The sequence below is a fragment of the Mustelus asterias genome, chromosome 2, assembly GCF_964213995.1.
Source record: "Mustelus asterias chromosome 2, sMusAst1.hap1.1, whole genome shotgun sequence".
Lineage (NCBI taxonomy): Eukaryota > Metazoa > Chordata > Chondrichthyes > Carcharhiniformes > Triakidae > Mustelus > Mustelus asterias.
The window spans coordinates 76,996,665-77,014,246 of NC_135802.1; the positions used below are offsets into that span (position 1 = coordinate 76,996,665).

The following is a 17,582-nucleotide window of genomic DNA, read 5'->3' on the forward strand; positions in this document are numbered from 1 at the left end:
TTATAGGGATAAGGAGGAAGGGTGGGCTTGGGTAAGATGACCTTTCAGACAGTCATAGCAGACTGGATGGACTCTTTCTGCACTGTAAAGATTCTGTGATTTGGTGAAGGAGTAATCTGCAAATTGACAAAATACATATACATGACTCCACGAGAGAAAAACATGATCACAGGGTCACGGCAGTCCTGAGAGTCTTACAGGATGCAGGCCTAACATTGAATGAGAAATGTGAGTTCACCAAACCTATGAACAATTGTGCAAGCCACTGGAATCGCTTAATTAAAAACAGGATGTGCTAGATGAATTCAGCAACTCTGGCATCATTTGTGGAGAAAGAAATTGAGTTAACATTTTAAGTTTGTCTGACCCTTCTACAGAACTGAAGAGCGTTAGAAATGTGGTGGAATCGCAGTGGATTCACAAAAAACAAAAGTAATCTGAGAATTTCCACAACCCAGGAACATGACTGAACTTCAAAGCTTCCTTAGAATGGTAAATAAGTCAGCAAGTTCAAATTTATTAGGAGTCCTTGAGACAGCTTTTCAGGCAGAATCAACAGTGGTATTGCAATGTGGCCTGCAAACTACTTTGGAAAGATCAAAGTTGTCGGTCCTTTTCTGAAATCTTGGCACATTACAGACCAGAATTACTGTCTTCGTAGTAGCAGATGATTTATCTACGTGCCTGGATGCAATTTTATTTCAAATGCGGAGCGACTGCTGGCATGGAGCAGTCTACTGTGCCTCTCCGTCACTTACAGAAACTGAACAATGAAATGTCACAGCAAAAAAAAAGAAGCAAAGGGAGGAACATGGGTGTGCGAAAAACTTTAAGACTGTTTTCTGAATTGTGTTTCGAGGTTGAAACAGACTGTAAGCCACTGGTCACCCTTCTAAGCATGAAAGAAATTGTCAAGATACTATTCAGAATCCAAATTGATGAGATATGGCTCCATCACAGTGTATGTGCAAGGGAAGTATCAAACAACAGCAGAAATACTGCAATGAATACCATCAGCAGGAACCAGATGAAAGGACTTACATTTCATTGAGGAAGTGAAGCATATACATCCTTAATCGCTGAGCACTCACCAGTTGTTGTGAAATGAAAATAAAACGCACCCAGCAATGAGATGAAGAATGTCCCCAAGTCTGAGATTATTGTTTGGAAGGATGGGGAAACTATGTCTCCACCAATCTTTAGCTTGAACAACACAAGCACTCGCTGTCATTGACAACTTACTAGTTTTCAACAAGAGAATTTATTTGGCTTGACATTCTTCAAAGACTTCACCAAGATCATCTAGGAAATGCAAAATATTGTGTGAGAGTACAGCAGTCAGTTGGTGGCCAGGCATTACTACTTCTATAGAAGAAATTATTTCTAACTGTCTTACTTGTGCCATAAATAGCCAAGAATCAAAAGAACCATTATTACCTTCTACTTTTCCATCAAGGCCATGGGAGTGCCTGGTAATGGATTTATTTGAATTTAGGAAAAAACCCTTACTTATTGTCATTGGCTACTATGCATTGTGGATTGAAGTTTACAGATTGTAAGATATCATAGCAGAAGCAGTCATCCAATCCCCCAAGAAAAGAAATTATGCAACATATGGCACCCTGGACATCATAGTGTCTGACAATGGGCTGTAATTTTCTAATGAACTCTTATACAATTTCACAAATGAAAATGGAATTGTTCACTTAACCAGTTCACCCCGCTATCCTCAAACAAATAGAAAAACGAGAGAGGGGTACAAACTGAAAGGCTTTATTGAAGAAAAATGAGGATGTTAATCTCGTTCTCCTGAGCTTTCAAACATCACCACTACAAAATCTCACCACCAGAGTTATTAATGTGTATGAGATTGAGAACACAGCTTCCCATATCTAGCAAAAAACATAAACCTAACATCACCATGACCAACCACAAGTGGTAAAACAGCATGAGGAAGAACAGAGAAGCAACCAGGCTTGGAAATTTAATCTCAGCCATAGAGCATATTAGTTACCAGTGCCGAAGCCTGGGAAGAGAGTACAAGTCCGAGACCAATGGAAGGTATAATCCTTGAAAAAACTCCACAATCAAGATCATACAGGATTGCGAAAGATCAGGGTATCATAAGGAGAAACCACAGAGTCTTGGAGAGAAAGCCAATAGAATCTAATTACTCAGATTTTTAAAAAATTCATTCATGGGACATGGATGATGCTGGCTGGCCAGCATTTATTGCCCATCCCGAGTTGCCCTTGAATGGAGTGGCTTGCCAGGCCATTTCAGAGGGCAGTTGATGATCCTGATGAAGAAGAGGACTGACAGCAGGCTCTACAGTCACTCAGGAGAAGATCACTCACACAAACAGAGGGGTGAGTACAGAATATCCACAACCTCATCAGGATCAGGGAGATTGATCAGGATATCTCAGAGACTAAGTCTGAGACTTTGGATGGAGATGTAGGAGGTTGTGTATATAAAAGGCATAAAGACTTGGAAGTGATATAGATAAAGGGCTAACACCGGAAACACCGGAACAAGGTTGTTGTAATAATGATATCAGATCATAGAGAAGTAAGAAATCTGGAAAGAGGAGAAACTCCAACCTTGTGTAGAGGTCAAATTTGTAAATACTTGCTGTAAAATAACAGAGTAATGGTTTTGAGAAACTACAGATTTGAGCAGCACATACTTGGAAAAAGCCCTTGTCTAGACCCCAACCACACAACAAAACAGAAATAAAGTCACTCAGTGGGCCTGATTTTACCATTGCGTTGCGCCCATTTTCGGGCACGAAAACGTGGCAAAGTTGGGCGTGAGGCCATTAACACGATCCGCGCCCGCGTCCACACAGATGCCCACTTTACCAAGGCCCGAAAATGGCCGCAATACGATTTGCATCCAAAACGGGCGCAACAGCGATTTAAATGCATTTGCATGCATTTAAATTGAATTAATGGGCTGCCCGCCCAACTTTACCAGCATTTTCCCCTTTACCATCGCGTTCACGTGCCCAGATTCAGGGCGAAACAGACCTGCTCAGCAAAGGTCTGTTTCGGGTGCTCCAGCTTCTGAAGAGGTAAGTTCAGAGCTTCCAACGGCTCTCTGACTCAGATCGCTGGTGGAGGGAGGAGAGGGATGCGGGCCAGATCATTCTCTGATGAGGGGGGGGGGCGGGAGAAGGGAGACCCGATCATTTTCTGGTGGTGGGGGAGGGAAGGTGGAGGCGGCTCAGATGTATCTCTGGTGGGGGGAGGGAGGGTGGACAGATCGTTTTCTGATGAGTGGGGGGGGAAGGAGGCCAGATTGTTGTCTGGTTGGAGGGGTGGGGCAGAGGGAGGCCAGATTGTTGTCTGGTGGGGGGGCAGGGGGGACAGCTGCCACTCTGCGGGTGATCGGTGGGGGCGAAGGGAGGCAGAGAGTCACGATCGGTCTGGATAGCAGGGGGGTGGGTGGATAAGGGGGGGCATTTATGTTGTGGGAGTGAGGTGATGTCTGTGGGGGCCATCGTTCCCGCTTTTCACTACCAGGCCTGCTTTATCTGCTTTTTATGGCCCGGGAATGATGTGACAGGGGCGTGGTTTTTGAATTTTTTTCTCACTGCACATGCGCAGTTCAAAGCTCCGATTGTTTCAGGCACGATAAGCCCTGCCCACAGCGCAATTCAGACCCACGATTGTTTTTTCAAATTAAGTGTGTATGGGGGCGCCTGAGAACAGATTTCCAAGTCTGATCTGAATTGCGCCCCGATTCAGCACTTAGAATGAAAATGGTAAAATCAGGCACCGTGTATCAATTTATTGGTTTCAATTAACCCCATAGATTATCAACATTGTCAGAGACCAGTCTGGGAATATTTTTGGAAATGAGAATTATGCCAAAGAACTGGAGGATGATGAAAGTTAGATGTGTTGAAAAATGTAGAAAAGGATTTGTTTGGAATTATATGACATTTAGTCCAACCTTGGTATTTTCTATTTGTAGCTTTTTTATTGCAATGCTGTTGGGTCATTTTTTATTGCAATGTTCTTGGGTCAGTTTTAGATTTGTTGCCTGGACACAAGATCAGAAAAATGGATTTCATGACGTCTATGACATTTCCGCCTCACATTTTTGAGTTCAGTTATTTTAGGCTGTAATGAGGTCAGAAGTTGATTGTTCCTGGTGGAACCCAAATTGAGCAGTTAGCAATTTATTGTTATGAACAATATCATCCTTCATTCACTGATGATGGAGAGGCGGCTAATGCAGGAATAATTAATGGGTTTATGTTGCTGTTTGTGGAACAGTGGGTAATTTCCGCACTGCCAATGTCGTAGCTGTACTGGTATGGGCATGGTGGGATTTAAACTCATGTCTCCAGAGCATTAGCCTGGGTTGCTGGATTACTTAGTCCAATGACATTACCACTGCACCATCATCTCCCTGCTGAACTTGAGTTTGGAGCACTTTATCATCAAACCTGCTATTTGTTTTTGCATTCAGGCTTTCTCCCTGGATTTGTGTACTGCACAGCTGAAATAACAATGTTTGGAAAATTTAAGCTGACTAAGTGGCTTGTTAGCTAACTGAGAAGTGCTAAAAGTTCATTATTTTGGAAGCTTTATGATTAACTGATTTTTTTTTCATTTGCATGATTTTATCCATTAGTGCTGGAATTATACTTTGCAAAATTATACATTCAGGTGTTTTCATTGGTCAGTCACATAATAAGTAGAGACTGGCCTATTGAGTCGATGGTTAAAAATTGATATCTCAAACCTGACCCCAGCCTGTCAAATTCCAGTCTTAACAGAAATGTTGGGGATGGCAGGCTACCAATACACTGTCAGGAGGTTAGTTGGTGGGGACTCAGGCAGCCAATCCTCTTGCAGGAGGCTGATCAGAATGCTGACAGTCGTACCAATTGCAGAAGGTAGGTCAGGAGTGGGGGTGATGCGATGGGCGGGTGTGGGAGAGCAAAGTGGGTAGACAGTCAATCAGGAAGTAGATCGCGGTGGGTGGAAGGAATGGGTGCATGCAGACCATCTATTGCCAAGAGGTCGTTTGCATGCTTCCATTTTATCGGGATTTTAATTTTTATCTCAGTTGGGCGTGATGCCTTGCAGTTTATTGGACTTTACTTCAAGTGGATCTTGGTGCTTTTAAAGTTTTCTTACTCAGATCTCTCCTGTAATTAATGAGAGTGGATGGCTTGGCTTCAATGTCAGGTTCCATCATCGTGATGTTAGCTTCAAAGCAGTCAGTATTTTCCGCTCTTCTCATTTCTGCCGAGTGTGGTATTGTGGATGGTTTCTCAAAGTATGCTCCGTTTTGTTTCTGCACTCTGTCTGGAAATGCTAGAGAGCATCTGTTCAGTTGTGGACCTGTTGGTTTTGGCTTCATAGGCAAGTGCTTCATCCGAACTCTGGTACACACCAGTGGGCGATCTGAACCACAGTCAGTGCTGTGGTAGTATGTCTGTTAAGAACGTTGTTCAGAGAGTCAGGTCTGGTAATGATCAGATCCAGCTGGTGCCAACGGCCTGATCTTGGATGTCTCCAGGACACCTTGTGGCATGGTTTATTCTGGAAGAAAGTGTAAGTTTAAAAAAAGCTCATGAAACATTTCCCGTTGTTAGATCCAGCATCCTCTGAAGCATTATCCTGGGGCTGCAATGGTCCGATGTGCCGCCATGAGGAGGTATGGCTGAAGACTCACTAATGGAGAGGCTGTGTACTGACAGAGAACGATTTATACATTTGGTTCTTTTTTCACATTTCTGCTAACCAGCAGCGCAGGCTGAAAATGAGAAGCAAACTAGCACACTGAAACAAGAAGCATGCTAACTCACCCACATACTAAACACATCACATCAACCTGTTGGACACATGAGGTAAGCACTGAAGATTGGTTCTTTTCAGAACACCTGGTGGGCCTCACAAAGTTGAAGACTTCAACCTTCTGCCAGCTCTAATTATTTCCCCTGTATTTTGACTCCCTTAGTCTACTCAGGAGTCCAATCTTTCAACTTACTTCTTCTCATCCTTTTCCCCATTGACTGCCGGGAACCATTCCTGAGGTTCCTGACTCCTGCTGTTAGTATCCACTCCTGCTTGTTGGCCAGGAAGTCAGTCTGGCCGATTAGTGGGCAGGTGTCTACCCCAAAACAAGGGCCTCCACATCCTTGGCCTTGTCAGATTGTTTATTTTGCTTGCCACCAAGGTCCCTCACATCCTCCCATCTCCCCGATAAAATTTCTCCTATCCTACTAAAATGGCATTCTCTTATTAAATCAGTCTTTGGAAGTATAAGCACACAATAGGCAGTGTCATTCTATTCATGAGTAACAATTTTGTTGTGCACAATCACTTTTATAAGTTTATTTTCTCTCACTTCAAATATCTCTTGTGATTCTAGCGAAGTGCCTCTACCTGACACTTAATATTTCTCTTTTCAGATGATAATGGCTATTGTGTATTTACATCAGGTTTTCACCTTTTTTAAAATCTTTATCTCAATTTAAATATTTCAGCAGCTTGAGACTGTCTTACAAAGAAAGTCAATTTTAGTGGAAGAGTAATATACATTGGAGCTCTGAGAACAATTCCTAAACTCTGTCAGTAGTTTTTTAGAACATAAGGTTATTCGGTCATATAGTGAATAGCATGGTGTCACACTTCAACATCTTTCATTCTGTGAGAAAGAACTTTTATTACCTTCAGTGAAATCTCTTTAGAAGCAATATTACATTGGGTCCCATTTTATCTTTGTTAATTAATGTTAAAATCGAAAGAAAGGAGCATCCACTATGTGTACAAGTCTTTATGTTCTTCTCTATATTTACAAAGAGAAAATCTCTGATACTTCAATGAAGCTAAAGCTAGATCCATGCTGTTTTTAAATTGATAATTGCTTCCCCACAGGTTCAAATTCTATTCAGCTAATATGTCAAATGACTAATATATCCAGTAAATTATGAATTAACCACCCATCTCTGGAGTGGAAACTATGTACTTTCAGAGACTTTGACTCAGACAAAAAAGCTATCTAACTAAATATTTTATTTCAGCTACTCTAGAAATGCACATTACGTCCAACAGTTAGGACTTTAAACTAATGTATGTAACTCCCACTGTCTGTGAAACTTGGGGTTTACACTAGCCTGGTCACATTATTTATTATATGAGATTCCTCTCTCCACTATTTTAATAAGTGTCTGCTCGGACCAGCGGTAACACTCATTTCTGAGACAGATGACTGTGCTTGTAAACTTCGCTTGAAAATATATTTTAAACCGAACGCGGCATTATTGCCAGCACCAATTTCGAGAAGAAATGTTACATTAAAGCCCCCATTTCCTGTTCATTTGGCCATAAAAGGTTCTTTGGCAAAGTTGCATCGACCCAAAATTGTCAAAAAAATTAATTGACCATTCATCTCATTTCTGGTTTGTGAGATTGTCCACAGTACAAAGTGGTTATGATATTGCTTACAGAGAATGGAGAAGTATACAAGTGCCTGCATTGACGTTGGATGGTTTATCTGTATTTATTGATTAATGTTAATACTCATTTATACCTATTTGACAGTCACTATATTTACAAATATCAGTGTTAAGTATCTCAAACTATGACTCATACACTGGACATGTGTCCATTTGTATCATTTTGAAGGTAAAATTGTACAAAGCTATTGCTCCATTTCCACCAACTTTTTTCTCTTCTAAGTTACTATTGACCTGATACTTTAATTTTCTCTTTATTTTCTCTTGGTCACCTATACTTAATTTACAGATGCTTTTCAAATAAAAATACAGTCTGAAATATTCTAGGTTGGTAAATTCACAGGTTTTATCCCTGTTCTATGCTAAACTAGCTGATCTTAGTCAGGATAATGTCAGGACAAGTGGTGCTATCCTGGAACAGTGTAGGGAATAATCAGATAATGCTGGAAATATTCAGCAGGTCTAGTAGCTGAGTGGAAAAGGAAACACAATTAATGAATCAGGCCAATTCTCTGTTCATCTCTCCACAAATCCTGCCTGAAATGCTGAATGTTTCTCGCTCTTCAGTTTTTATTTAAATTCCCAGCAGTATTTTGTTTTTATTGGGGAATAATTACCCAACTTTACCACTCCTAATTGCTAATCACTGGTTTGTAGTGGAAAGTTTGCAAGTGTGAATGGGAATTAGCACAACTATAATGCTATGCCATTGCAGTGCTTTTTTTTAGTGCAAAGGTATATTGGAAATGAGAATTTAATCCATTTGTATATGGTTTCCACAAATCTTGAACAAAGTTATAGCAGTAGATCAGAAAAATTCATAAAATGTCGATGTGATTCATCACCTTGGTGTTAAATTTTAGTTTTATTTAGTTTTAGACTTTCCTGAGCACTTACATGGTTGCAACACCTCATCCACAGCATCAAGGTCCTTTATTGATGTTAAAGAAAATGCATGTTTTGGAGTAAGTGACTCCCATCATTAATCATTTCACAATAGCCTGTAACTTTCTGGTCCTGCAGCAGCAGATTTGAGGCGTGCCCCAAACATGCGCGGGGGAATCCCTCTGGGAAGTTCCCAGGTAAGGGTTGATGCATCAATTGTCCAGAAGCACTCTCTTGCATAGGATTAGAGAATCCTTACAGTGCAGAAAGAGGCCATTCGGCCCATCAAGCCTGCACCGACAACAATCCCACCCATGCCCTATCCCTGTAACCCCATATATTTACCCTGCTAATCCTCCTGACACTAAGGGGAAATATATCATGGTCAATCCACCTAACCTGCACATCTATAGACTGTGGGAGGAAACCGGAGCACCCGGAGGAAACTCACGCAGACATGGGGAGAATGTGCAAACTCCACACAGACAGTCACTCGAGGCCGGAATTGAACCCGGGTCCCTGGCGCTGAGAGGCAGCAGTGCTAGCCACCGTGCCACCCTGGACAATTGTCTCATAAACCCAGCTGCACTGGGAACAAACTGACAAAGTGATTTAAATTGCTAAAGTAGGATGGTTCTACGAGTGCTACAGTAATGATTACTCTGAAAGAGTTAGAAGAAATAAAAACACGGGGCACCTCATACACTGCTCACCAAACCCTCTCCCCTCACACAGTAAGCAATCCTCCCACAGTATACCCCAGCCCTGACTCCCCCTACCCACACAGGATTCCCCAAGCCCCATACTGAACCCAACCCAATCACCCCACCCGAGTGTCACCTGCCTCAACCCACCCTCTGCACCTCAGCCCCTGACTCAACCTGGGTGGATCTTATCCCCCCCCCCACCCTCCCCCCCGCCCCATGACCTAATTCAAGCTCCCCCAATCCCTCCGCCCTGAACCAATCCAGCTGGACACCACCTGATCTGATCAGGCCCAAACTGACCTGACCTGCCCCCTGACCCAAACTGAACCACTGTCCCCACCTCCCCCAACCCAGCCAGACCCAGTTCATGACCTGACCCAAGCTACACCACCTGACTCGACTAGACCCCATCACCAACCTGACTCACCTACCCCCTACCCAATGTCCAGCATCACCCAAATCCCTCCCCCACCCAAGCCCCTTACGTCTGGCACTATAACCACACCCCAGTATTTCCCACCCATAGCCCCCTGACCCAGCAGGTCTACCTCCGACCCAACCCAAATCCCCCAATATATGACCCTTTCCAAACCCTCCAAGTACCAGCATCCACCATCCCAATGTCCGATCCTCCTCCCTCCGATGTCTGACATCATAATGACTGACCACCCTCAATATCTAACGCTCTCACCCTTCAAATTCCATCCACTTACCTTAGAATATTATCTTCTCCTGCTTGTTATTTTCAATGGGACCTTTAACTCACCTGCTTTTGCAGCAGCTGTAAAAAAAAGGGGCGTGTCCTCCTTCACTTCAATTCTTTTGACTCCAACTCTGGAATCAGGAGCCTGCTGGTTTCTTGAATCTCACTGAGCCTGAGTCAGGAAAGTTGGGCGAGACAGGCACTAAATAAATTTAGCACAGGAAAGTGGGTGCGGAGTATCAATCTGATGCTGGTTGGGCTGATTCTTCAACCTGATTCATTTGTTGTCTACTAATTGGCATGATGTGGAGATGCCGGCGTTGGACTAAGCACAGAAAGAAGTCTCACAACACCAGGTTAAAGTCCAACAGGTTCATTTGGTAGCACAAGCTTTCGGAGTGTCGCTCCTTCTTCAGGTGAGTGAGGAGTTGTGTTCACAAGCGGGGCATACAAACAGGGCATACTGTGTGCCCTGTTTGTGAACACAACTCTTCACTCACCTGAAGAAGGAGCAACACTCCGAAAGCTTGTGCTACCAAATAAACCTGTTGGACTATAACCTGATGTTGTGAGACTTCTTACTGTACTAAACTGGCACCCAGGTGTCACACTGAATCAGTTGTTAGATTAGGGCAAGTTTCCACTATAAAGCTCAGAGTGGCAATATGTTTTTGAGACTTTTCAGCATTTTACCGATACCCTTGATAAAAATAGTTAATGTAACTTATCACAGCTCTACCTCCATTAATCAAAGCCCATGATGACTATCTTCTATTTAAGTCTGTTTTCATGCTGTTGGCACTTACAGTAAGAAGTCTCACAATACCAGGTTAAAGTCCAACAGGTTTATTTGGTAGCACGAGCTTTCAGAGTGCTGCCCCTTCATCAGGTGAGTGGAGGATTGGGTTCACAAACGGGGCATATATAGACAGAGATTCAATTTACAAGATAATTGTTGGCACTTAGACTGAAATATAGTTGCTCTGGCAACCTGGTAACTGTGTCACTTTTACTGAATCAGCCCCCAGGATAGGTCTGAGGATGGGGGCCAGACAGGGGCTGGTGGTGGAAACGAGAGGAGGCAATCTGGGAAAATAGAACCAAAATTGGATGACAGTGGGCCCAAGATTTTTGCCTTGTTTATTATCATTTCATGATTTCTTCAACTCTTGTCTTGTTTTATTTGTTTTTCTGCTCAGGCTTACATATTCAAAGCACAATATTGGCTCAGATTTTAGAGTCTGCTGGGAGGAACAGCTCTCGGCATTCACCTTGCTGACAGCTGTCTATTTTTTTTTGCAAGCTATAGAGCGGAGACTTGCTCTAATCTGACATCTGATTCACTGTGACACCTCTAGAGGACACCTGGGTGCCAATTAGTAGGCAACAAGTGAATCAGGTTGAAGAATCTGAACAGGAACAGAGGGTGACATTTTCACTCACTCAAAACCCATTTAATTACAAAGCAGGATATGAAAAACAGGAAGTATAAATGAGATTCAAACCATGTACACAAACTGGAATAAAGATTGGGGAAGACAGGTAGGATTAAGAGAGCGATAAACGAGACTGTCAGAAAAAGTAAGAACAATATGGGGCTGAGTAGCATAGCGAGGTGGGACATATGAGTGAGAGGTGAAAAATCGGCTTCGTGCCCGATTTCTCGCCTCTCCCGATATTGCCAGCCCTGTCCTGTCAGTGAAATCAGCCTCGTGCCTGGGAATATTAATGTCATTAACGAGCCCGGGAGGTAATAGTCTAAGCTCACCAAACTCACCAGTGGAGGTCCTTATGGGTGAGGATCACACATGGTCCCCACCAGCGGGGACCCGATGTGATGGCTCACCAGCCTGGCACACGGGCACTGGGCACCCGGGCACTGGGTACCCTGGCACTGTCCACCAGTGTGTGCACAGCATGCCGGGAGATCGGGGGACACCTGCACAATGGTGCCCCTAACAGTGTGCATACATCTTCCCGGCATGAATAGGCTCCACACCCCTACTGGCAGGAATCACATTACGGCCCCTGTATTGCACAGAGTGCCGTAAACTCACTTAACTTAACTCGCTGGAAAACATGTGAGAAAACCTCCCGTTTTCTTGCCCGTTTGACATTTAGAATTTTTCTGAGAAAATTCTGACCACTGTTTTTTTTAAAATTGCCAACAAAATTAACTTCTGTAGGAATGACCTGTTATATTAATTTTCAGGGCCAGAGAGGTTGTTTGGCAGTAATTATCAGTTATCATTGTACTACACATTTAATTAGACTTAAATATACCAGACCTAATTTTTTACAGCGTCTTTACTGAGACACTAGTAGGCAATTACCCCAAGTTCATGCCCTTGGATATCTTTCAGTATTGAGTCTATCAGCAAGGATTACTACCTGGCACCTGTGGAGAAGCACAATATCTCTGAGAGCATTACTTTACCATGATGATATTCAATTACTATTTCAAATTTGTTGTTGGCAAATCTGCCTGGAGTCAGTGGGTTGCTTATGAATGGATTCCCCTTTGGAATTGTTAGTAGTTACAGCTTCTGAAAAAATATGGGGATGGTTTTTGGTCATAAGCGGCACACTAAATCCACATTAAAACTTATGAGATAAAGTTGTAATATGCTCCACCATTTTGAAATGATTTTATCATTTTGTTGACAGGGGCAAGTTGTGTTTAGAAATGGAGAGCGAATGGGGACTATCATATTCTCACAATTTCAAGGTAAGCTGAACAGTGTGTGATGCTTTCCCTGATTACTTTTTTCCAAGATTGTTATTGTTTCAGAGCACCACCTAGTTAAACATTTCCTACCATTGTCCACCTGCTTCCATGCTCCCCATGCCAGGCACTGGGGACTTATCACAACCTGAGATCTAATTTTATTGCCATTCTTGTAAAAATGATCACCTTTCAGGATTTAGCTTGGCTTTCATTGATCAGTCTGGCCGGGGTTTTTAGGATGGCAGAGTTTCCCTTCCCGCCATCCAAAGAGTCAGCAGGTAACACATCCCCACTGACTCTTCCTGCTCCAATGAACAATAATTGTCTGCAGTTGGGACTTTCAACCCTAAATCAGAAGGAAGTCCCGCCTTTGAGAGCTGCTGGCCAATTTGATTGGACAGGACTGGACTGGAGCCTTACAGGATTCAAGGTAAAGGTAAGCTTTTGGGGGCGGTCTCAGGACTGGGAGGGTAGTGGAGGCCTGTGTGGGTGGATAGTGAGGGATTGGGGTGTTGCTGGAGAGGCCAAAGGTAAGGGGTCCCAGTGGTTACCGGACCTAAAGGGGTAGAGGCCCACAGTTTAAAGGGGGTTTCTGATGGAGGCAACTCCACTCTACTTCCCACCCAAGGCCTTAACCTGGTTATTTTTGGACTTCCTCTATTCTTGGAACCCATCCCGCTAGCCTAAAAATTGAGGCTGGGTGGGAAACAGCCACTGAATGATCTTACCTGGGGCAAGGGCAGAGCATTAAATTCAGTTGTAAGTTTATATGGAGGACAAAGGAGGGCAAGAAAATCTGACTGATGGTATGAACACATAGGACTCCACTATACTGGCCAAAATCAAACAGTATGGTGGAGAAAAATCAAGATGAACAGGTAGAAAAGAGTGCCCCTACACCACACCTTGCATTAGTTAGGATTTCCTTCCTCCATTCCAGTAGTGACAGTTATTGCTTTGCCACATGTGAATGATGGTGAGGATGTGAATGGAAACCTGCCTGGTTTCCCTGCCTTTTGACACATGTAATCCAAATTCTAACACTTTGGTACATAATCGTCGTACTGCACTGCTCAAGACTGAGATACATGGGTGCAGGGGTGTTTATAACTTTGCACCACAGCAATTGAAATATATCTCTGCTTGATCTTAATACCTTTGTTTTATAGAAACATAGAAAATAGGAGCAGGAGGTGGCCATTCAGCTCTTCGAGCCTGCTCTGCCATTCATTATGACCATGGCTGTTCATCCAACTCAATAGCCTGATCCCACCTTCCCCCATATCCTTTGATGCCCTTCGCCTCAAATGCTATATCTAACTGCTTCTTGAAAACATTCAATATTTTGGTCTCGACTACTTTCTGTGGTAGCGAATTCCATAAGCTGCCCATTCTCTGGCCAATCTGATTGGACAGAAGAGAATTCAAAAATAATTAAGAACCACCTCTGCTTCAATGAGGCCACTGCCTACTTTGCCTTGATTGCCATATGCTGCTAACATTGCCATGGAAGTAGTTTGTCCAACAGAAGAGGAGAATTGTCATAAATGAAATAATGGGTTTTTTTCTTCTTAAATGGTTACCATCAGGTAAAACCACACAAATTGAAATCATTAAAGTCCAATTTCCTTCGCTATCAGTTAACTATAAGACTTTACTAAATGTGTCAGAGTATCTGGGAAGGGATTTGTCATACTGACAGGAACACACAGGCCTTCAAGCTTAACATTTGACAGCAGCCTGATGTGAGAGATTATGTGCTCCCACTCTCTTATCTGAAGTCTTGGGATCCCTTGTATATATGCATTGTGCTGGTCATTTCACATGATTTGTTTTTCTTTTTTGACCAACTAGAAGCAAGAGGTTGTTCAGGTTATCTCAGCAAATCTTCTGCTAAAATTTATACGGCTTATAGATTTAATGGAGGGCTTACATTAATACGATGGATGCTCAAACATCCCAAATAGCAAAATAAAACACACTCAAATCCTACAGGATAAAAATAATTCAGGGAAAAGGGAATAAGAAAGATGAGAATATATATTAAGGCCACTTGGCCATTCACTAAGGCCCCAGTGGCAGCTTGTCACTTTTAGCCATGTTTATGTTTTGGTATAAATGGATATCTTGGGTCTGTGTGGAGAGACAAAGATCTTGCACCTATGATTTAACCATTGTTACTGGGTTTGTGAAAACTGCAGGATAAGCTCCATCATGAAAGATTGCCAGAACTCGTGACTCACTCACAGGCATTACAAATTCAATGCATGCAATTCATGTTAAAAATTTGAACATAGCTTTCTACATGTTTAAATTTCTTGTGAAAATTATAGTCAGGACTCCCAAGTCAATTGCACTTTGTTGATACAGATCTATTGTTTTATAATAAAGAAATACACCTGAAAGAAAGTCTACTCATTCATGGCTGCCCTCAGAAGGCTTGTTGTTAATTCCTTCTTTCTAGATAGATGTCTCTTTAAGCGGTTGCAGTTGAAAGTACAAACATAGAGTTGTGGGGGACTGGAGCCATATGTAGACCAGGCTGGGAAAGGAAATCAGGTTTCCTTTCCTAAAGGCTATTAGAATAGCTACAGTCCATCCAGTCCATGCTTACTGTCTTACTCTTGTGGAGTCAGGGGGAGGAGGTTGAGACCTCTGACTGGGGGGTTGAGCATGAAGCCTCTGATGGGTTGGGTTTGGTCTCTGACTAGGTGGGAGGTGGTGGGGTTTCGTCATCCTCATGACTGTATGGCGTGATGGCAGTTTACCCAAACATTTATTGGTTTGGGGGAGGTTGCCTTCTGTGGTGAAGGATTGGGGATGCTCCCTTGTCTGCAGTGGGTTACAATGGTTGGGGGGGGGGGGGGAGGGGGGCCTGGCACTGTACCCTGAAATCAGGGCACCCTTTAAAAAGGGCACCCTGATTTCTGTGAAGCCGGGCTTGCCAGCGTGTTTCATGTTGGAGATTTTTTTTTGCAATGAGAGAGTGGTTGAATCACACCTGGTTAGCACTGCTAGCACCAGTGGAAACAGTCCGCTTTTCCCGCTGATGGCAGCACATAGATTTTTCTCGGCAGAATCGTGGCCATTAACTGTCCACCTGACCCAGACTGCCTGCTTTTTTTGAGTTAAAGTTCTATCCGTTGTTCTTCCTGCCACACAGAAAATTCCTCAATGCAACAGAAATACTGCTTTAAATTCTCCTCCAGATCCATTTTCTAACCGCAAGAGAATTGACCTTTTGGGCAACTACTGTAGTGCATTAGCTGCTGGATCAACTTATAGGAGATTTTTAACATGTAGAATTTTCCCAGGGCTGATGTTTTCATTCTGAAAGACTTGTACAACATCGCTAGGCAGACTATTCCACTAAGAATATATAAATTGTGCAGGTATTAATAGGATCAGCAGAACTGGTTATTATAAACACTGGCACAGCTGTTGTAATATGACCCAATACTAATTTGATTTATAAGAGAAGTTAGATTCATATCAGAAACCAAGCTCATTATATCTTCTACAAATCTGAGTTACAAAGCGATTGTTCATCAGTGCCTTTACTAAAGCTTTTATTTAAACATCACCATGGATGTATCCTGGTTTAGGATTCTTTAACCATTTTTCCATGGAAAAGGCTTGGACATTATTATTTCTCTTGCATGAACTCTGGGCAAGAGAAGCCAAAAATGTGTTAGCAGGATAAATCTGAGTTTGACTATTACTGCCCAGTAAGTTTCCTCCAATTCAAATTAACACTGCCTTGAGGTGACACCCACTCACCAATATCCTACCCCTTGATTCTCAGTTTGGTTTCCACCAGATCCCTTCAGCTTTAAATCTTTCCACAGTCTGGTCCAGATATCTGCACAAGAGCTGAAAGCCAGAGCGGAGGTGAAACTAACGGCCCTTGACATCAAGAAAGCATTTAACTGAGTGAACCACCAGTGAATCCCAGCAAAATCGATGTCAATGAGAAAAAAAATCCAAAAACCTGAGGACAATCATCATTGCAAGAAAATCAGCGAGTATTTAGTGCCAACAATGGGGCTCCCCCCACCCCAAGTCCCTCCACAGCCTGTTGGAGCATAGGTGGGAACCTCGCGTTTACTCCGAGGAGGGTTACTCAGTGTGATCTAAGTGTCCTCAAATACTTAACTGTCCAGTATCAGGCTGTTTAGTCAATCCAAACCCCAGTGGGATGGAAATCCCACCCCACTGAGAGCTGCAAGCCAATCAGAAACCAGCAGTTGTCAGCAATGCCACTAGGAACTCTGGTTGCGGCAAGTATGCTGTCAAGCCAGCTGAATCCTTGGACATGGGTGTGTGTCATATGGGGCTGCACCAGAGAGGCAGGTTTAGAGAGGTCAAAGCAAGCACAGGGGTTGGCATTCAACACTGCTTCTCCCCCTCCCCATCTTCCCAATGCTGGATCCCTCCATTGGGCACTGAATGCCAGACAACAAGAGATGCTCTCTACGAGGATGCTCACATACCCCGGGGTTGCTGGACGGCCTTCAGGAGGTACTGGTCCCATTAAGTCCATTAGTTACCACTAAATTCTGCTTGATAATTGTTCTCACGTGGCTCATTAATGAGCTAAATTGGCATCCGCCAACAGCAGCATTCCCCTCTTGGGCACTTCCCGCCTCCGACTTAATTGGGGAATATTTTCCTGTGAATCTGATGTGGGTATTCCCACCTGATTCTCCAAGCTGCCCACCCCCCCCCCCCCCCGCCACCCCATCATCACGTCAGCTCTGCTCTGGCAGGCTCAGTACATTCCAGCCTGCATCTTTAAGCAGCCTTTGAAATTGCGAAGTATCTGGCCACTTAAGGCTGAATATAGAGAGAAATGTTTTAACGTTTCACATTGCTACAAGAGGAATTTTGTAAAAGCAAAAAACCAAAGGAATGTTAATAAAATGTTAAATCAGAAAAATGTTTTGTGACCTTTCAATAGAACAGCACAGTGTTTAAAGCTTCTGATGATTGACAAAGTGGAGGAGTGTTACATAGGATGGGTATAACGAAGTCTGCCCTAATTTGGCGCTTATGACACCAGCCTCAGAGAACAGC

At 43.2% G+C, this 17,582-nt stretch overlaps 1 protein-coding gene across 1 annotated transcript in view; it reads left to right on the plus strand.

The window, feature by feature from the left end:
• Positions 1-17,582, plus strand: part of gabbr2 (gamma-aminobutyric acid (GABA) B receptor, 2) — an 895,535-nt gene that overhangs the window by 719,040 nt on the left and 158,913 nt on the right. Inside the window, 1 exon segment of the mRNA XM_078200470.1 lies at positions 12,446-12,506. Within this exon segment, the coding sequence (XP_078056596.1) occupies positions 12,446-12,506 (61 nt within the window).